The following is a 22,056-nucleotide window of genomic DNA, read 5'->3' as shown; positions in this document are numbered from 1 at the left end:
ATCGCGAGTGAGCAATTAAGAGAGTGTGTGTGTGAGTGTGCGCAGGCGCGATCGTGAGTAAGTGTGTGTGTGTGTGTGTGTGTGTGTGTGTGTGTGTGTGTGTGTGTGTGTGTGTGTGCGATCGTGAGTGTGTGTGCGCGATCGCGAGTGAGCAAGTGTGTGTGTGTGTGTGTGTGTGCGAGAGAGCAATTGTGTGTTTGTGAGCGCGCGATCGCGAGTGAGCAAGAGAGTGTGTTTGTGCGCGCGCGCGATTGTGAGTGAGTGAGTAAGTAAGTGTGTGTGTGTGTGTGTGCGATCACGAAGCTCATTGCAACTACAAATTTTCATTTTTTTGCTAACATTCTTATACAGTTTCAATGAAGCTAAGTCCCATTGTCCACATATGTGGACATCAAATTTAGCAGCATAGTAAATCTTTACGGTTTCAAAAGTTTGTCAAATTTGCATGCCATTTTAATCATACAACACTATTATGCATAACTTAAGAAGAATCAACAATGAAATGTTATAAACAAAATTACCTTGTGGACGTTTTGGTCTGGAGTGGCTGCGTGACATGTCGCCTGCGTTCGCCGCCATCTTGACATTATTTATGTTAAGTTTATTTTTCTCCTGCCACCACCAGATGGCAGTGTAAGTGTCCTCGTTTATGAAAAACATGTTCCAGGTACACAGAATTAAGTATTATGCTGCACACAACCAAAAATGTGATGTCCACGTATGTGGACACCAGGTCTCAGGTTAACATTAAATAAACTCAAAACCTAGTGTTCAAACTACATTAACAAAACCCTGACCCTTCTGACAAAATCAAGCAATCGCCTCAAAACCATTTCACCTGTTTTCAAAATCAAACAAACCTTTCAGATCAGTCAATATATAAACACTACAGAGTGTTTTTTTTTTTTCATTAGCCTTGTGGTTGATCAAGGTCAAGGTAACTTTATTATCCCCGAGGGGCAATTTAGATTACAGCCAGCAGTAACAACAAATATATTAATCAAACAACAACAATAAACACAATCACAGAAAAACATAAATTATACTTGAATTCACCGGGTATTGTTAACAATTGTGATAACCGTCGGGATAAATGACCTTTTTACAGTTTTTTTCAATCGCTAACAAGCGCTTACCCATACTTCAGATATTTTTTCTAAACTCTTAACACAGACTCACACCTACAAAACACAATTGGCCAAATGGTTAATTTTCTTCTCAAAAACACATTTTGTTAAATATATACTAACTCTTCATTTCAAAATTTACATTTACATTTACATTTATTCATTTAGCTGACGCTTTTATCCAAAGCGACTTACAATTGCTATATATGTCAGAGGTCGCACGCCTCTGGAGCAATTAGGGGTTAAGTGTCTTGCTCAGGGACACATTGGTGTCTCACAGTGGATTCGAACCCGGGTCTCTCACACCAAAGGCATGTGTCTTATCCATTGCGCTAGCACCACTCCCTATACCACCCCCAAAATAGAACACATCTTTCTCTGCACACACTAACTTTACCAAAACACTGAAAATCTGACTCAAAATGAAATTATTCTGTCAAAGAATAACACTTGATTTCTTTTCACAAGGTACATGCAGTCAATCAAAGTACACCAGGTTTCAGAATACTGGCTATTCTTGACATTACAAAAACTGCATAGACTTTTATGAGGACCTAATTACAAAGGTCCTCATTTTTTCACCCTCCTGATCCTGCTCTGGACCCAGGCGCTGGTGGAGATCATTGAGAAAGGCAAGGATGCGCTTGGTATTATAGGGTCCACTGGCTCACTGCATCTCTCACTGCATCTCTCACTGGGCCTGCTCTTCTCACTGGGCCCCTTGCTCTTACTCTTCCTCTTCCAGACATTACAGTGTTTGTCTTTTTCTGTTTCCCTTTCCAAAAACATCACTCCTCACAGTCCTTCTTTTACTGTATAAGTGTCAATGTAATAGAAAAAAATAACCCCTGCCACTCTAAGCCAGTCTAAGCCAGACTGGAATCAGCTGTGGTTGGCCCAATTTACCCAACATAAATAAGCTCTGTGTCAATTATTCAATTGTTTGTTTGTTATCAGCTGAGATATATTGTTTTTGAAGTGATCATTGCAGAAGCAGAGGTTTTTATACTGTATCTAAGGTTTGGAATATTGTTTTTGCTATTGTGGGATGTTGTGTGTTAACATCCGTAAATACTACAAAAACAATCCATAGTTTTGTTGGGAGGTATAGCTTGTCTGTTAAGAAAATGTAAGCATTATGGAAATGTGTTCACTGACTGCATATTGTTTGAAAACGACATGAAATGTGTGAATGGTATGGCCACAAAAGACCGATGCTGTGCTAATTGTGTTTAGAGTTTTGAAAATGTGACAACTGGCTGGACAAACGCTTGTTAGCGACTGAAAAAAACTGTAATCTATTTGTTCTGCATCGCGGCAGACTATATCTGCGCCCGGATGGCAGCAGCATAAATTCATCCCACAAGGGATGACTAGGGTCAGCCAAGATGGCTCTCGCCTTCTTCAAGGATCTGACCTTATACAGGTCATGTAGGTCATTTAAGGGTGTGCCAACAATTTTGCTGCATACCTTCACGATACCTTGCATGCGATTTTTCTGTTTAATAGAAAGTGACCCGTGTCAACAGATAAAAGAGAAAGTAAGAACAGATTCAATAAAACAGGAATAAAACATTTCCATAAAAACAGTGTCAACATTAAAACTGCGAAGCTTACGAAGAAAATGCATGCGCTGGTGTGCTTTTTTACACACAGCATCAACCTGGAACTCTGTTGTGGCAAAAATTCATCAAACAAACATCACTGCGTAAGGGAGACTCAGAGTCAAATTATAAAATTAAAAGTATTTATTCTTGCAAGAAGGAGCAGTCTAATACACAGCTGTTACCCTGTGCAGAAGAGTGACACACCCCCAGACAGACTGAACCAGCTTTTATCTCCTATGCTCCCAAGGTCTTCTTGCCAGAGCCTTCCTCCCAGTAGTCTTCCATTCAGTAATTTTCCATAGACAAGGAAGCCATAACACTAGTTTCGATTCGTCACTAGAGCCAACTCCTAAGCCCTCCTTCACCAAATGGCCTTCTGACATCTAGGTCAGAGGTCCTCGTTCGTCTGTTCTCTGGAGTGTCTCTCCCTTCTGCCTTCCCAGGTACATAAAAAGAATCTTCTCTCACTACAAGTGAGAGTCACACATGTGACATTCTTTGAATCATCTATATTTTACTAAAGATCAGTGAATATCATAAAATAGCCACTACACTCCTCACTTTTTATCATTATTAATCAAACATAATAATAATAATAACAATAATAATAAAATGCAAGTTCAAGTCATTACATCACCATCCTAAAAGATCACTCTCCTTGAACCTGTGAAGAAAAAGTTTAGAATGAAGAAGCATAAGGCTGTTTTTTGTGGGGGAAAGCCCCATTAATTATTTAGCAAGCAAGTAAACAATTTACTAATGCCGGGCTCACTACCGCAGTCACACTAGTAAGGAAAAAGATTATAGCACAGTAGGAAAACAAACAGATAATAAATAAATAAAAATAAAAAAATAAAAAAATCCCTCAGTTTCAAACCCTGTCCTTGTACGCCATCTCGTAACACGGATGACTGCTACTTTTAACCCTCTTTACATATCAATCGTTCTCAGAAAGAAAAAGAAAACATCAACACATTTAACTGTAATCTCTACTTGAATCATCTGCATAATTTTGTTCATCATCATCATCATCATCATCCAGATAGACTGTCATTTTCACCAATTGAACAGACATTCCAGTTTTCTCATATTCACCCATGAATAACAAAATGATCAGAATAACACATACAATCATAACTCATACACTACACATTCAACATTTCCCCATATCCATTTCCCTAACCATGATTTGTTCTTTTACTTTTAATTCAATCAGGCAGTGGTTCTACTAGATAAGCTTCAACAATAATCCCTATAATTTAAATTAATTAATGGATCTTCTCTTCCTCAAAACATTTGCCTTAAATATTTTCTAATGAATCAGTAACCAATCAAATCATTTGTCATATACCAATATCAATACTAAGCTCAAATAAAGTCCTCAAAATCATCCCAAAACCACATTCTTAATTCATTAGTTGGTCCACATCCTCCTCCAGGAGTGTTGGTGTAGGCCTGTGGAATTTTCACCATCTGTTTACAAACTGAAACATATTATCATTAGACATTTCTTGCTTAATAAAGTCGAAGTCCTTTTCCCCTGAAAAACGTTAACAAGTCAATATTCATACATTTGGAAAAAGAATCAGTTCAGCTTGATGCAATCCTCCTGACATTCTGCAAAAGGAAAATTTTAGGTTATGCTCTGTACAAGGTGTAGCACCTTTCTGCCACAATAATAACAATCAGGCCAGGACAGTTAGCAAAATTCATCCATAGCCATTATTCAACACATTTTGCCCTGTCTCCCAATTCTGCATGCTCTCTGTAAAGAAAACAAATTTCGAGGTTATCATCAGATAGTAAAGTACGTATTTTCTTTTGTCTACTATTCTGCCACGGCCTTCGATGCCCTTGGAAACGTCCTGTTGAAACAATTTTGTTAGGCAGAAAAATGGCCTCTTTCAGGGCTTTTACCCAATTACCCCTAGTGTTCTCCCAACATTTATTCCTAATAAAACATAAAGCATCCCCCTTTTGATGGTCGACACAACTCGATCATCAATTTAACATAACATTTAACATAGTGTTTTCGATAAAGTCTGCCATCAACACTAACCCAAACGTTGTCCCTCAGACAAACTTCCTCCAGGCATCTTTCTCTGTCTCTGAAACAAAATATTACATTCTTCACTTAAAAGTCACAATCTCATTCTCTTATCGAAGTATTTGAAGGGCAACGGCCCATCTCACAGCGTATCCTGCTTTTTCAGGTCTGTTATTTTGTCTCGCAACTCAGTCCTCTTCAACCATTTTAAAGTCATCAATAGTTTATCAGGTCAGGTCGTGCTGTACAGACTTGGTCAATGTCAGTCAAACAACAAAAACATTCTCCTCTTGTTTACGATAATAATAAATTGCTCTTTGGATAATTTCATATTGACTTAGCCAATGTGTCACATCTTTGTTGTTGCTGTCAAATCTATAACATCTTCTTTTATTTCAACCCATGATCTACAACTCCACAATTCCAATTTATATAAATACCTAAACTTATCCAAAAGTAATTCAAATCCACATCATAAATGACAAAAGTAATTACTACCAGACGGAGCGTGATGACCAATCAACTCAAATAAAGTCCCATGTTCTCTATCATCTTCTCATCAGATTCACTCAGCATTTGCCTTCTTTAAAATTTGTCACTTGCCTTAACTCATCTGTAATGAAAAAAAAAACACTCTCCAGAGGTTAAAGACACAATATACTCACTATTCAGGCGGAATAGCTGCCCTACACTTAACACCTACAAAGTGCTGTCCCCATCTCACACACTCATGCTAGACACACATATGTTAACTGCTCATTTCCAATGTTCTTTTTTTATATTAACTCTAAAAGTATAATATTTAAGGTTTAAATAAGATTTAACCTTCACATCTTTCTGTAGCTTTTATATAATTTTACATGGCCTTTCAAACCGTTTCAAATGTTCTATCTGTTCATTATTCATTTTTCTTTAGAAGAGTCAGCTGGGTTGTTTTGGTTCATTATCATTATTTTGTTTAAACTTGCCTTACCATGCCTGATAACAGAAAGACAAACAGAGTACCAAATCCCTTCCTCCACTCAGCAGTCTCTCTTACACAAATAATCTTTTCAAACAGCCTCCTAAGACTGAAACTTAATTAATCATAGTCTAGAACCCTTAATAGTTCACAAATGTTAATATACAAATGTTTAACTCAAATTAGAACCATTACAATAATCTAAAATACATTATGCTCTAAGTATTTATAAGGTTATCTTTAGTTTGAATACTTGTATAAATTCTCAATTCACCTAACCTTTGTTATCCAAACTCTTACAAAAACTGTCTTAATCTTTAACCAGCACCATGTCTAACCTTCAGGAGTTAAAACCATCCTATAGACATATTAGTTCAAAATCAACTTCTTTAATTTTCCTTGCCCATAAGGCAACATGTTCCTGATATAAATTAATAAGTTATGTTACTGTCTCCCCAACAAATAATGACAATCAGATGGCCCCAGCCGGCTCTTGAAAGCACATTTCCCATCAGCTCTTTATCTATAATTTCCATCAGACTTGTCACAGTTGAAAACAAGCCATACAGTGAATTGCGGGGTTTTCTCTGGTGAGTGGTATAGAGGAACTTACATTATCTCGGTCAAACAATGCTCTGCTGACCCCACAATGCTCTGCTGACCCCAGTTGGCCTCTAGTAGTCAGCGCTCAACTCTCATACCTTCTCACATATAACACCTCCATCCGGAGATGCAGTGTCCGGGACCCCCTGCGTTAGAATGTCTCCTGGCCAGGAAAATCATCCCGTCTTTGAGTAGCCACGTACCCACTGGTGACCCGCTCGCATCACACAATCAGTTTCTTCAACAGAACTCAGCTGTTTTTTTTCTGGAGCTTAGGAAAGACACATTCAGGAGTCACCTCTATCTGGACTGCATGCCTAATAAATGTTAAGGGAGACAGGTTAATAACAACAGTATTTAATCACTCAAATCTGTTAGACCTGTCTGAATCAACAAAATCACAGTGAACTTTATTCACATCCATCTATTCAATGTACATCTATAGCATGGTCATAGGTCCTGTGTCATGGTGAAGGCTAAGATCAGACAAATACGTTACTGGTCCTAAAATAACAAAGTACAAAAATGTCACTTCTGTCATTCAGGTCTACATTATTATTTTAAAGACTCCTTTAAAGTCATTCAGTTTTACAATCTAAAATATTTAAGTACTAATTGCCCTCTGAATGGCAATTATTTCTTTTAACATCTCATTATGCTGTAATTTTCAACTGAAACACTATAAATACCTTTTTGTCATGACAGGCTAAGATCACAGCCTTCTGACATTGAATGAGACAGAGACTCTGAGACCTTCAGGACCTGGTACAATGTTTCTCTTCCCTAAACATTCTCTACTTTATCATACGTTTTCAATATTAAAAATAATTTTAAAGTTGTCTTTTGCCCATACATCAGGGAATTTCGACATTACAAATTTCCACTCATATTGAGACTGTCATACTGGCAGTTTCAGCCAAGTCCCAAAGCTTATCTTTTGAAACCAAAACATCATCTTCTAGCTCCTTCATGGTCAACACCAAGCTGTTTGTTTAATCAGATCCATTTCTACAAAATTGTTTTTACATTTAGCAACCCAGTGCTTCTTCTTCTGCTTATTTGATCTTAAATACAAATAGTTATTCTATTTCTCAATAACGTTTCATTAAAACATCCTACATTTTAGTTGTCAGGTTTTCAATTACAACTTTATCTGACAATATTTTCCATATTTTCTCTTCTAGGGGTTTACCAATCTACAATTAGGATCTTCCAAAACCTTTTTTTAAGCGTTTCATTATAAGACAATCATATTTTTAGTTACCTTTACTTTTACAAATATTTTGCTTATCTGCAATTTACATCTACTGGTACTTTAGTTCTTTCCTTTTAAAAGGATTTCCTTACAACTTAAATCTTTCAACTTTCTTTTCTCTTTCAATCTACTTACGACTTCCATCTATCAACTTTCTTTTCAACTTTCTTTTCATTTACTTGCACTTTTCACTTTCCTTAGCACTGCATTCACATTCTTAGTTCTTTCTCAGACGAAACTTTAATATCGTCTTCAAATCCTGTTCTACTTTCAAACCCACATTAATACGTCACTTTCACATTCCATCAACTTTCTTTTCTACCTTTCTGAGTGGTCATTTACAGTTACTGCTAAACGCAGCTGACCACAATTAAAACATTCTCTGTCCCCTTGCCTATAGTTCGATTACCTTGAGCTTTCTAGCAGCTCCAACTTACTGCATACACTTGAAGCAGTGTGTCCCAATCAGAATGTAAACACAGCTGATAAGCAGTTCTCTCTATTCTTTGACAGTCCACCAGTGGCGGATTCTATCACACTAGCCAAATCATAATCTTCATCATTATTGGCAGAACATTCATTTTCATAAACTGCACGGAAATGCATAAATTGTTTCTAAGTTGTTTTCACAAAGTTTCTATTTAACTTTAACACTTGTCCAGGGAAATTATCCCCGACCCATAATTTCCTTTTTAAAAAAACAGACAATGTCTTTTTCTCAATGACTTAATATCAACCAATATCCGACATTTTACATTATTGAATTTCAAAATCTGTCTTTACATCTCTCTAATTCGGTATTATCATCAACAACACTGATTACAATAGCAAGTACACATTTAACACCCAGAAGCCGGGCTGAATAAGCACGCGCTGTTGCTGTACTCCCAGCATAGCTGGAGTCTTTAGGTTCAAAAGATAATGGTTGTCAAACCAAAAGTAAACTCAATACCTTATTATTTTTAATCTGAACCTCACTTTTCATACCATTTCTTAATCTGACTTAACAGCCGTTCATATATAGTTCCATAAATTTGATCAGAAATGTTATTTTCATAACATAAATTTTCTACAGTTGTTTTCTTCTCAAAATGGTTAGTCTGCCGATTCAACAACTATTATCATTACTGTCTCTGTACCACTTATCTCTACATATTACTCAAATCTCAATCCTTCACAAAGACAGCCTTATTGCTGCTTGCTACTTCAACTTTTGTTACAAACAAAATCTTCTGACATCTAATGTCATGCATCCATCTAATGGATGAAAAATAAAAACCCTTCTATCAGTTGTATTCAATCTTACTATATGGCAATACATTCTAGCCAACAACTCATTGTCTTTTCACACTTTTACACACGTTGAACGCAGACACAACAACCTTTCTGTTTCTCACTGCCCTGTTCAACTGCTTCCCGCACCATCTTTAATCTTGTGGTGCTCAATATCATACATTTCTGCCCTTAATTTTATCTCATTTGACAAAACACCGGTGTACCAAATTTCGCAAGCTTGCTTTTGAGACTTCGCCATATTGACCGCTTATCTGCTTTCTGTGGATTTCTCTTTTACGCGCGTTCTCTTTATTTGTCAAGCGTCCCCGACAAACCCGACCTTTCTTTTAACCCAGTCGGACGGGTTACACTATTAGTGTCCTCCTAATTACGGTTTACCAAAAATCTGTTACGACTTTCTTGGCTCCCCCTAATTAGCCTCAGCACCCAAAAATACTTTGCTCCGTGGTGGAACAATTAATTTCCAGGTACCTATCTGTATGAAATGTCTTGGTCTGTCACAGTTCTCAATTAATTCCAGATTATTTATCTGCTTGAAATATCTTGTTCTGTCACAGACCTCAATTAATTTCAGATTATTTTCCTCGTATCTGTTTGAATTTCAGATTACGTACCACAGAAAACAGTTCCCAGCCAATATGGTTCAATTTCACTCTTCCCCCAATTAAACTTAATTTAATTATTTAATTACCTTTACTCAGAGATGTTGTTCCGAGCCACCTTGAGTTCTTTTGATTTCCAGTGGTCGACTCTCCCAGGCTCTGACATCGGCCGGCCTCTCTCTCTCAAGTTTACGAGGTAGAGCTGGAACTTACTCAGTCCAGGTGGCCAAACACCGTCCGATCTCAGGTCCAGGAGGCATCGTCCAAGGAATCCCACTATTCTGACACCAAATTGTTGTGGCAAAAATTCATCAAACAAACATCACTGCGTAAGGGAGACTCAGAGTCAAATTATAAAATTAAAAGTATTTATTCTTGCAAGAAGGAGCAGTCTAATACACAGCTGTTACCCTGTGCAGAAGAGTGACACACCCCCAGACAGACTGAACCAGCTTTTATCTCCTATGCTCCCAAGGTCTTCTTGCCAGAGCCTTCCTCCCAGTAGTCTTCCATTCAGTAATTTTCCATAGACAAGGAAGCCATAACACTAGTTTCGATTCGTCACTAGAGCCAACTCCTAAGCCCTCCTTCACCAAATGGCCTTCTGACATCTAGGTCAGAGGTCCTCGTTCGTCTGTTCTCTGGAGTGTCTCTCCCTTCTGCCTTCCCAGGTACATAAAAAGAATCTTCTCTCACTACAAGTGAGAGTCACACATGTGACATTCTTTGAATCATCTATATTTTACTAAAGATCAGTGAATATCATAAAATAGCCACTACAACTCAAAGCACAGTTTATGACGCTAGCTGAGCAGAAATCATGTTTCGCTTGGTCATCTCAAAGTTGCTTTGGATTTTCTCCTTGGTGTAAAAGTTGAGAGGTCCATCTATCACTGTTTTCCATGTACGTAGAGTTAGTTTGTGGAATAAATATATAGGCTATAATCTGTGGTGTACACAGCTTTTTTTTTTTTTACTGTTTCTGCAGTGCGAATATGCCAAAAAGCGTGTATTTCCGCCATTATTTCTACCAAAAGGTTCCTCTGGTGTGAACGCCTCTAAAGTTAGGTAAGTATATCCCTTAGGTCACTGGTTAGTAGCCTATAAGAAATGTGTGGTATACGGTCTATGTGTGTATCTTAGTGAGGAATGGAATATTTCTAGTAATTTTTGCTTTAGAAAAATGCCTTCATAAACCTATGTATTATGTCATCTTAAACCTGGTTATCCGTGATATATTATTCAGCTCTACTACCTTACCAAAATTATTGCTAAGTATTGGTTCCAAGCTGGTAGTATTTCATTTATTCACTAGCTCCATTCAAATGTATTATGTGCATTATTTTGGTTCAGCCAAGGCTTTTATCCTGGCAATAATGGCCTTTGATTGGTATGTAGCCATATGTAATGTCAAGAAACATCTGTTTTGCTTCTGTTTCCAATTTCTTAATAAAAAGCAGTTTCCAAAATCACTGGCCATACTGGGTCTGTGCTGACAGTGAGCGACGCTTCGCTTCCTCACTCTCAGCCACACCCTCAGTCGCCATGGGCGGGGAGTTTGCTTTTCGAGACTGCACAGCCTCATCATGCCTCCCTGCCCGGTCCCTCACAGGACCCACGGAGCCAGGTAAGTGCATCACACTCACCGCCTCTACTCTGGTACTCTGCGCTTCCCGGGTTTCTTTGCTTTGCATTCGAGGGCTGAGCATATTAGTCCAAAGTCGCTGAAGCTGCCCTTGCCCCGCTCAGGGAGGTGGGCATTCGCATCCTCAACTATCCTGACCACTGGATCAATCTGGCTCAGTCCCGAGATCAGTTATGTATCATAGGGACCTGGTGCTCAGGCACCTCAGCCATCTGGGAGTCCGGGTCAACTGGGAAAAGGCCATCACACCAAACTGTCGGCAAACATTCAGCCCGTGGTCGGACCTTGCTTTTCTACGGGCTAGAGTGCCCCTAGAACAACTGTCCAGGCATGTTGGATGTCTCGAATTGCTAGCACAACCTTTAACTAAACCAAAGCAAAGACAGAACTGCTAGTGGTCCCGGCCAATCCAACACTATTCTCAAAACTTCTCCTTTCAGCTAGGTTCGTCATCCATAACTCCATCAAGGTCAGCCAGCAACCTTGGAGTTGTGATTGATGATCAATTGAGCTTCGCAGACCACATTGCTAGAAATAAAAGCTTCAGCGTAAGTTCTGTTAGGAAAACTCAATCGTTGCGTCACTTATTACCTTCACATCTACAGTAACCAATCATGTGCTAATACCTGCTGTATAAAAGACTGGTACTTACATGTCTAAGTTCGCAGATGCTGACGCAGCCAATTAGCACCATATGGAGCACCACATGCTCTAGTGAGAACGCGCTGTGCTGACAGACGTTGCAGAGACACAAATATAATGGCTTGCTAAGCGAAGTTTCGAAAAGCTTTGGGTTTTCTGTTCTTAAACCTGTCTACCTCAACAAAACGTAAAGGGAGTAAATGTCTCAAAATAATTTTGCTATCAGAAGATATATCTGATCACTCGCGCTACAGCTGTGCTTACCTGCAGTCGGATGCAGTGATGGACAGCTGTCTTTCCTCAGCAAACCTGCTGTTTGGATTTCATGTGTTGTCTCATTGTGGTGGTGATACTATGATAACTCACAAGTTTCATTAATTAATTTGATTAAAAGTAGCCTACTTCCACTTTGTAATATAATTTTCATCTAAGCAATTCCAAACTTTGCGAGGCAGACAAAGACTTTATGTGATCAAATACCATCCACTTGTTAAACACGCTCCACATCGCCACCCAGTGCATTTAATTATAACTGCGAGTTAGTGCTTGGGATTTATCATGGATTCACTGCATTAACGGCCAGCAAAGCAACGTAGTAAAATTTAAATAGTATCTTATTTTTCGAATAATAATTACAGATCGAATATTAGAAAATTTGTGCACATCCCTACATAACCATCCATATAACATAAGGCCGTGTGTCCACTAAAGTGTTTTTTCATGCGGCTAGCGTGTTTTTTTTTCCAAAGTTTAATTTTGCAGGAGAATTGAGGGGTTTTGCCCATTGTGTGTGTGTGTGTTTTTTGATTTGTGTGTAGAGTTCTGAGAATATGAGGCATGCTTTCAGAAAAGGTGTGTAAACAATCGAGAAAAACTATAATTAATAAATGTCATTGTAATATCATCTTGCCTTCCGAGTCTTTCTGGTAGAACTGTAATGTAATGTTTTAGAGGTTAAAAACTACATTGCAATTTTGTCACTGTCCCTGGAGCAACTGCGTCATCTGTTTTTCAGGCCATAGACTTTTTACAATGTAGGCTACATGTCCAATATATATAAAAAAAACTGAGACCAGCATATCTCAGTGTAAGGAGCAGAACACACTTTAACAGTAGCCTGTGAAACAGACAGGTTTGTTTCTTTTCATTCTTTATTATAATGTGTTAAACTATCCAGCTATTGCTATTATAGTGTATTCTATAGCAAGTACATTATAAAGTCAAAACACTAGTTTATATATATTAAATATAGTACTAATATTAAATTATATATTTTATACATACAGAAAGGAGACGCATTAAAATATTTCTCTAAGGACGAATATTCATCTTGTCAATGGAAAACATCAGCTTTGTAAAGGATTTTGTCATAGTCGGCTTTCCTGGACTTCAGCCTCATTACTATGGCCTTGTATCAGCACTTCTGTTTTTGGTTTATGCAATTACTTTGTTGGGAAATGCTGTATTTTTTACATTGTTTGTAATGAATAAGAGCCTTCAGAAGCCTGTATATTATTGCATTATAAATCTTGTTGTGTGTGATGTACTGTTCAGCACCACAACATTACCAAAGATAATTAGCAGGTATTGGTTACAAGATGGAACCATTTCATTCTTGGGTTGCTTTATTCAGATGTTTTTTGTACATTATTTTGGTGGTGTCTGTTCACTTGTTCTGGCAATAATTGCTATAGATCGCTATGTAGCAATATGTTACCCGCTTCAATATCATAGTATCATGACAAACAGAAATGTACTCATTTTGATCATTTGCTCTTGGATTTTGGGCTCCTTAGGCCCGTTGGCAATGGTCATTCGAGCTTACCCTCTCCCTTATTGTACAGAAAACACCATTATACACTGTTACTGTGATCATTTTTCCATCACAACACTGGCATGCACAGACAGAACACCATATAGTGTTCCAGCCCTCATCTATGCCTTTGCAATACTGTTGGGGCCCTTTGCTCTTATTATTTTTTCATACTGCTCCATATTTGCAGCAGTTATGCGAATTTCAGGTACTCAAGGAAGACTGAAGACTTTATCCACCTGTAGTCCTCAGCTCATCATAATTGCTCTCTTTTTCCTACCCAGGTTATTTATTTATTTGTCTGGCAATATCGGTATAAAATTCAGCACTGATTTGCGATTAGTCATTATTATGATATATAGTCTGCTACCACCCATGATCAACCCCCTTATTTATTGTTTGAGAACAGAAGAGGTAAAAAAGATATTTAGAAGTCATTTTCAAAAGAAACAAATTGGTTTTCCTTTACGGTTGCTCTGATCTGCTTTATTTAGATAGGTTGTTAAAATGTTGCCATTGTTGGTCATCAACTTTAGATAATGTCCCCATTTTTCAGAACATTTGAACATTTTGAACTGGACTGAATGCCAAGAACAGTAATGTAAGCCTTTTGAAGGTATCCTGAAAATTGATTTTTAACTTTCAGCAATTAAGAAATGTTTGGTACCTTTGGTTCCAACATTATTTACAGTGCTTATATTATATTGTGCTTACAGTTTACAGTGCTTAAATTATATACATTCAGTAAATTTGTCATGAGACAGAACATAACACGTTTCCTGTTTCCTTTTTTCTTAGTTCCTGTTAATACTGCAGAGGAAATGTACTTATGTTGTTGAACCTATTGTATTTGTTGTTTATATTGTTATAGTTTGGGAACTTGTACGTGCACATGAGAAACATGAGAAAATGTGAAGGAAAAATAAACCAGAACGAGTAATGATAAGTGAGACAAACATTTTCTTTGTGCAAAGAAAATGGCAGACATAAAATGGCAGACAGCAGGAACATAACAGCTCTTGCTTAACATTGTCAGTTTTCTTTATATACCCCAATATCACTAATCACAATCCAAACAACATCCATCCATATTAGTTAAGCACTTGAAAAACAGCTTTATTCTCCTATAAATCATTAAAAAGGTCTTAAGTTTTATTATTATGATACAAATCTGTGATGGTAATTTCTTAATTTTTGTCAGGAAAGCTTATGCATCTGTAACTAGCCCTAATCGAAGGTTTACACACAGCTCTTGCTGGCCTATGTCCGTTACCCCCCTAAACCTCACTCCCATCCAGGTAAACGGCACCAAATGTAACCGGTTCTACTCGACCCGCTCCAATCAGGATTTAAACTGAGGTCTCTGGCGTGTGGGAGGCAGGCCAAGGAACGCTAAAGACCGCAGGCACTAGTGTCAGTTGCTATGCCTCTTGAGGCCAGGGGAGTTAGGTTTGCAAGTACAGCTCTTACTGGCCAGGTCTGTTACACATCCACTGATACCCCTTTTCCACCAACAAGAACCGGGTGCTGGTTCAGAGCCAGAGCCAGAGCTGGTTCAGAGTTGGTTCGACTGACGAGCTTACTAAGAACCGGTTTGCCTTTCCACCGGCTAGAGAGCCACAACAGAGCCAGATCTTACGTCACTGTATACGTCTCATGTTGCCCAGCAACCGCTAGTGCGGTAGCGCCAAACACAAACACGCCAGGCTTGTTCGAGATGCATCGGCTTCTTGCAGATGACATCAAAGCACTGCGATAGCGATCTAAAAGCACAAGGAGTCCTATGCTCTCCAAACACTAAAGCAGCTCCGATCGGTCCTCGCGCTCCGATGCATCTCGAACAAGCCATCAACAATAACGTACGTTGCAATACTATGGATACTCATGGGATTGCAAAAATACATCGGAATCCAACGCGTTCGTGCAGCTCGCCGTAACTTACATAGACGGATATTATAATCGAGCTGCTATTAGCTCGACTAGCTGCTATTTAAAAATGGCGGTCACAAGTTTCTATTCGTCTTGTTGGTCACAGTAACCCCGCCCCCAGCCCCTGACGCAAGCGGTTCTTACTTGGCTCCGTTCTAGACCCTGCAATGATTTGGTGCTACTTAAGAACCAGTTTTACTGGTTCGGAGCTGGTGCTTTGGCGGTGGAAAAACAAAGAACCGATTTGAAACTAGGCTCTGGCTCCGAACCAGCACCAGCTCTGCCTTGGTGGAAAAGGGGTATGAGAGAAAAAACTCCTGTACACTTCTCTACACCTGAGAAAAACTTATGGATTTGCAGTTGTTTCATTCAAATTTCCTTAGACGGAAGTATATATTTTTTTTAAAATTTACCCAAACTAGAGTGTTAGTGAGCATTAGGGACTACACATGTGATTTAATGTCTGTTTCCTTCATACTTGTAGCTAGAGGGTGCCGCAGAGCTGAAAGTCAACAAATGATAGATGTCATAAAACGTATGAGGTTCAAGGAAATCCCTTATATGGACAAAGACTGTTTTGACTGGTGAAATATGAAGACAATAAACATAAAACTGTGACAATTTTGGTTTCTCTGTGTTTTTCTAGACATCTCAGGTATTTTCATAAGAATAAAGTGCAATAAAGCAATGCTTTTCGACATAGCCTTTATCACTGTATAGAATAAAATAATTAAATTTATGCCAGCAGTGGTTCTTAAACGTGTCCGAGGGACCCATCACATTTTGTATGTCTCCCTCATCAGACACACCCAATGATGAATCAGATGAACATGAGGGAGACATGCAAAATGTGCAGTGGTGAGGGGTCCCCAGGACTGGTTTAGGAAGCACTGATTTATGCGACAACAGAAAGTCATTTCTAACACTTGACTGATGTTATGAAGTGAGTTTGGAGTGAAAACTCCATAAATGTTCTCTTTTGTTGGACAACAGGTTTGTAAATGTTTCTCAATACAAGTTTGGAAAGATGTTTGGCGCGTGTTAACAGACTTAGCCCTATTCGGACGGGATTAACTTTACAGGGGTAGATGGAGTAATGTAATTTTACCACAGGACGTCTGTAATAGTAATGGCCTATTCGCACGGGATAAGATATATCAGTAAAACTAACAGAAGTGGGAGGAGTAATTTGATTTGCGCATCGCCTTCACCCTCCTGTCATCATGTTTGTATTACGTTGCTTCCTGATATCACGTGCACAACCTATATTTATATATATAAAACAGTTATGTCCAGTCGAACGATGTAGCCTATTACAATTTTTCTCAATTGCCAAAACACAATTTCTGAAACCTTGCTCCATTTATTGTCTGAAAACATTAAAAAAAAAACCTCATCTTCAAGCACTATTTACAAAACCTCTGACTAATCTCGCAAAGTGAAGAAACGAAAGCTGATGCTCTATGTGTTTCCGTCATCTCTGTGCACGTTCATATGTAAATTAACTTACTTTGTCCATTAGATTGAAAGATCTGTTATGAGGTGGGTAGGATGAACCCAATCGCAGACAGCAGATAACTCAAACAGGGGTTTATTAAAGACAAAAACAGAAAACAAAACCCACGAGGGGGCAAAACAGAGGCAATACAAATGAGGGATAACTAACTAGATAACACGTGACAAAAACTAGACTATTAACAAACAACAAATACACGATCAAGACGTTCTTCTCAGACAAGGCACTCATGGGTAGACACTCACAAAATGTGACACATCAAACAATGAACCGGCACAGGACAGCAAACACATGGGGATTATATATGGAACACTAATGACGAAGACAGGTGAAACTGACTAGACAATAATCACAAGACGAGGATAACAAGGGGGCGGGGTTACGTAACGAGACAACACAAGCACATGGCCCAAACAGGCCATGTGCTTACACACAAAACATGGGTCTGTCATGATCCTGCCTCAAGACTAGAGAAAAATCAAGGACACGAGGGCAGAATCATGACAGAACCCCCACCTTAAGGAGCGGCTACCAGACGCTCCTCAAGGGGACATCAAACACGGGACATGACAGACTGAGACATTGACACAAACCAACAAAACATGACGAACAACAGCAAAGGCATACATGAAAAAACAATAACAGGGTTGGGATGACATATCAAAAATAAACATGGAAGGGGTGGCAGAGGAAACACAGAGTTCATGGGGGGTGGTCCAGGGTGGGTAGGAGGGACGGCGGTCCTGGGACTACGGGGTGAGGGCTGGGGACGAGGAATCCGGGCAGGCTTGGACGAAGACATACGAGGTGAAGAATAAGTCTGGGGTCTTGCGGAGACAGGGGCGATCGGGGAAACAGTCCGGGGTTGAGCCATTACAGGGGAAACAAATGGAAGACCGGGGACAGTGGGGACTGCAGCAGCAGGCAACGGAGCGGAGACAAGGGGATTGACAGGCGAAAAGGAAGCGGGACCAGGAACAGAGTTCATAGAGGCCGTATCGGAGTCAAGGCTTCCCCAAGAAGAAGCGACACTCATCACCACAGAGTCAGGAGAGGCGTTGAATGTTGCAGACTCAGGAACAGCACTAACTGCGGCCGGCTTGAATGCAGCGCTCTCAGTGGCTGGGGTGGGTGCTGTGCTCTCCGCGGCTGGCATGGGTGCTGTGCTCTCCGCGGCTGGCGTGGGTGCTGTGCTCTCCGCGGCTGGCGTGGGTGCTGCGCTCTCAGCGGCTGGTGTGGGTGCTGTGCTCTCCGCGGCTGGTGTGGGTGCTGTGCTCTCCGCGGCTGGTGTGGGTGCTGCGCTCTCCGCGGCTGGCGTGGGTGCTGCGCTCTCCGCGACTGGTGTGGGTGCTGTGCTCTCCGCGGCTGGCGTGGGTGCTGCGCTCTCAGCGGCTGGCGTGGGTGCTGCGCTCTCTGCGGCTGGCTTGAGATCGGTGCTCTGTGTAGCAGACTTGGGATCAGTGCTTACGGTAACTGGACTGGGAACGGTGCTCTCTGGAGCATCTGGAACAGGGGACAAGGCTGGACTGACTGGGACATCGAGAATTCTGGCAAGACGGGATAAATATTCGGACAGGGTTCTGGCAGCGATGATGATTGGCATCTCCTGACGAGCTGATACGGACTGTATCACAGCCTTTGCAGCGGAATCGGTCGCTGCTCTCTCCTCAGCAGACACGACGGAAGACTCAGAGACGACATTCACTGTGCTAGTCTCTGGAATGGATCTCCCCAACGCCGACTGGGATCCAGAGCTTTCTGCAGCAGGTTGTAGACCTGTGTTTCCTGTTGCAAATACCGGAACCACGCTTACAGCAGCAGGGCCAGGAACAGCGTTTATGACTTCAGCGGCAGGTTGGTGAGCCATCGCGGACTCAGGGGGAGCTAGAGATGGAGAACCAGAAGCTCCCTTCTTCCTCTTCTTCCTGGGCCGCGGAGCGGAGATTGTGGCCAGACTGGGGACCGGAGAGGGAGGTGAAGCAGGAACCGTTACAGGAACTGGGAAACTCACTGCAGGCGAGGAGGATTCCGAGCAGGAAGACTCCGACGCTGACTCCCACGACGGGTGCCTTCCACGCTTACCATGACGGTTGATGGACGTGGAAGGTGTCTCAGGAGTCGCAGCGGGACTGGCCTGGTTCCCCTGCGAAACAACGGCCAAAACACGACCCTCCGGGATCACAGGCAGACAGGCAGAGGGTGGAGATCGCGAGGAAGAAGTCTGCGGATCCTCCTGGGAGAAATGATCCCAGAGTCGGGCATAATTCCTCAGGATCCACTCACCCTCGGACGGGACCGGACAGTTGACCCTCTCTCTGTCGGTGGGAGCCGACAACCACCATTGTTCCGGTTGTAGCCGGAGCCGGGAGGACATGCTGTCTGCTGGGTTCCTTCGTGGCCGGTTCATTCTGTTATGAGGTTGGTAGGATGAACCCAATCGCAGACAGATAACTCAAACAGGGGTTTATTAAAGACAAAAACAGAAAACAAAACCCACGAGGGGGCAAAACAGAGGCAATACAAACGAGGGATAACTAACTAGATAACACGTGACAAAAACTAGACTATTAACAAACACCAAATACACGATCAAGACGTTCTTCTCAGACAAGGCACTCACGGGTAGACATTCACAAAATGTGACACATCAAACAATGAACCGGCACAGGACAGCAAACACATGGGGATTATATATGGAACACTAATGACGAAGACAGGTGAAACTGACTAGACAATAATCACAAGACGAGGATAACAAGGGGGCGGGGTTACGTAACGAGACAACACAAGCACATGGCCCAAACAGGCCATGTGCTTGCACACAAAACATGGGTCTGTCATGATCCTGCCTCAAGACTAGAGAAAAATCAAGGACACGAGGGCAGAATCATGTCAAGATCTGGAAAAAAAACATACATTTATCCACCCATAGACCATCCCCTCGAAAAAATCAGGAAAGAAGTGACGAATAAAAAAATGGGTATGCCTCATTTACTTGTGATCCAATTGACCAAAATGCATCTAAATACTTGGGATAAACAGGCCCAAAGGTTCATGAATGTTCCCTCCGAAAGTTTAGGTTTCCATTGGCTCACTGACCCCCTGGATGAGTGACCTCCACCGAAGTAAAAGGCCACAGTCCCAGTGACCCTCCCTCTCTTCCTTCTCCTGATTGCTGTTTGTGTGAAAAGACATCCAGTACGACCACGGGACCTTTCCCCTGGTGCGCAGCTGGAAGGGCCTCAAGTGACTACTATTTTAACTTCCTCGAAAGTTGAATGAACGAGTACTTATGTCCTTTTGATTTCTTACAGGTGGAGTTGTTGTTGCCCATAACACGCTAGCATTCTGCTAATGAACGCTGATTGGTCAGTGAAGGACTGATTACGACCAGAGATACCGCTTGATGGCATCGTCACTTTCGAAGCGGGACCAGAATGTCTCCTAGCAAAAATTCTTAGCACGTGTATTTACCTGTGTCAGCTGTGTTGTCGATGCCTCGAGAGAAAAGAAAGTGCAGAAGGATTGCCGTAAAGCAGTATCTCTGGTCGTACGATGTGTATGACGTCATTGACATTTTAAAATACTTTTTAAAGCAAATAAGTGACACCCAGCAATGTAATTTCTTTGCATCTCCTTTCAAATACAACATTCAAATTACTAGACAAAAAATGATATCCTGAGAAAAGTGGATTTTGAGGGGTATAGCTCCATAGACCTCCATTCATTCTGCACTCGTCCTGTGAGCGCCCTCATATGGAACCAGAGTGGAACTGCAACCAGTTCAGAAGCCGGAAGTTTACTGAGAGTGGCAGTTCTCCCCATAATAGACATTCTCTGGTTATTCTTAGCAGCGGTCTGTTATCAAGACTACATTCGAATTTAACCAAGCCATAGGTAATAATAATTATAACAGAAGATAATATCTAGTCTATCCTAATATTAATTATAAATACAATGTGTATAAAATATAAATACAATATAAAATAATAATAAATGATTTATTTTGATTTATTCTCTAAATTTTGGTGAATAAGAGGACCTATTTTATTTTGATGCACATATTTTTACATTAGCAGGAAATGTAGCACAATATGGATGTGAAAGCAGTTATACAGTGCTATGCATAAGTTTAGACACCCATGCTAAAGTTGACTAAAAAGAGAAATAAAAAAATCATCTTTTGGAAATTGAACTTAATGCCTTAATTTAAAAAAATAGGAAAAATCCAACCTTTAAGGACACCAATTTTCTTTGTGAATGAATAATGTATCGTAAATAAATAAATGTTCTTCCTTAAAATACAGGGTGCATAAGTTTGGACACCCCTGTGTTAAATTCCCATAGAGGCAGGCAGATTTTTATTTTTAAAGGCCAGTTACTATATGGATCCAGGATACTCTGCATCCTGATAAAGTTCCCTTGGCCTTTGGAATTAAAATATCCCCACATCATCACATAGCCTTCACCATACCTGGAGATTGGCATGGAGTACTTTCCATAAGAGCATCTCTCAATGTAAATCAAACCAGCTGTTAGGCTAACTGAAATAAAACCATGCCAATCTCTAGGTATGGTGAAGGGTATGTGATGATGTGGGGCTATTTTAATTCCAAAGGCCAAGGGAACTTTATCAGGATGCAGAGTATCCTGGATCCATATAGTAACTGGCCTTTAAAAATAAAAATCTGCCTGCCTCTATGGGAATTTAACATAGGGGTGTCCAAACTTATGCACCCTGTATTTTAAGGAAGAACATTTATTTATTTACGATACATTATTCCTTCACAAAGAAAATTGGTGTCCTTAAAGGTTGGATTTTTCCTATTTTTTTAAATTAAGGCATTAAGTTCAATTTCCAAAAGATGATTTTTTATTCCTCTTTTTAGTCAACTTTAGCATGGGTGTCTAAACTTATGCATAGCACTGTAATTAGCCTATGTGACAATAAAATTTGTTTTGGTTCAAATCAACAAATAATCGTGATAATTAATCGTAATCTCAATATTGATC

At 40.3% G+C, this 22,056-nt stretch overlaps 1 protein-coding gene across 1 annotated transcript; it reads left to right on the top strand.

The window, feature by feature from the left end:
• Positions 1–13,121: 13,121 nt before the first annotated feature.
• LOC306997964 (olfactory receptor 2AT4-like) lies at positions 13,122–14,078 on the top strand (the record flags this gene model as incomplete). The annotated part of the gene is made up of 1 exon (XM_079611622.1): positions 13,122–14,078. The coding sequence occupies one exon, from the start codon at positions 13,122–13,124 to the stop codon at positions 14,076–14,078; it is 957 nt and encodes a 318-aa protein (XP_079467748.1).
• Positions 14,079–22,056: the final 7,978 nt, after the last annotated feature.

The sequence above is a fragment of the Phoxinus phoxinus genome (genome assembly GCF_949152265.1).
Source record: "Phoxinus phoxinus genome assembly, chromosome: 4".
NCBI lineage: Eukaryota > Metazoa > Chordata > Actinopteri > Cypriniformes > Leuciscidae > Phoxinus > Phoxinus phoxinus.
This window is presented reverse-complemented; position numbering and strand designations above follow the sequence as displayed.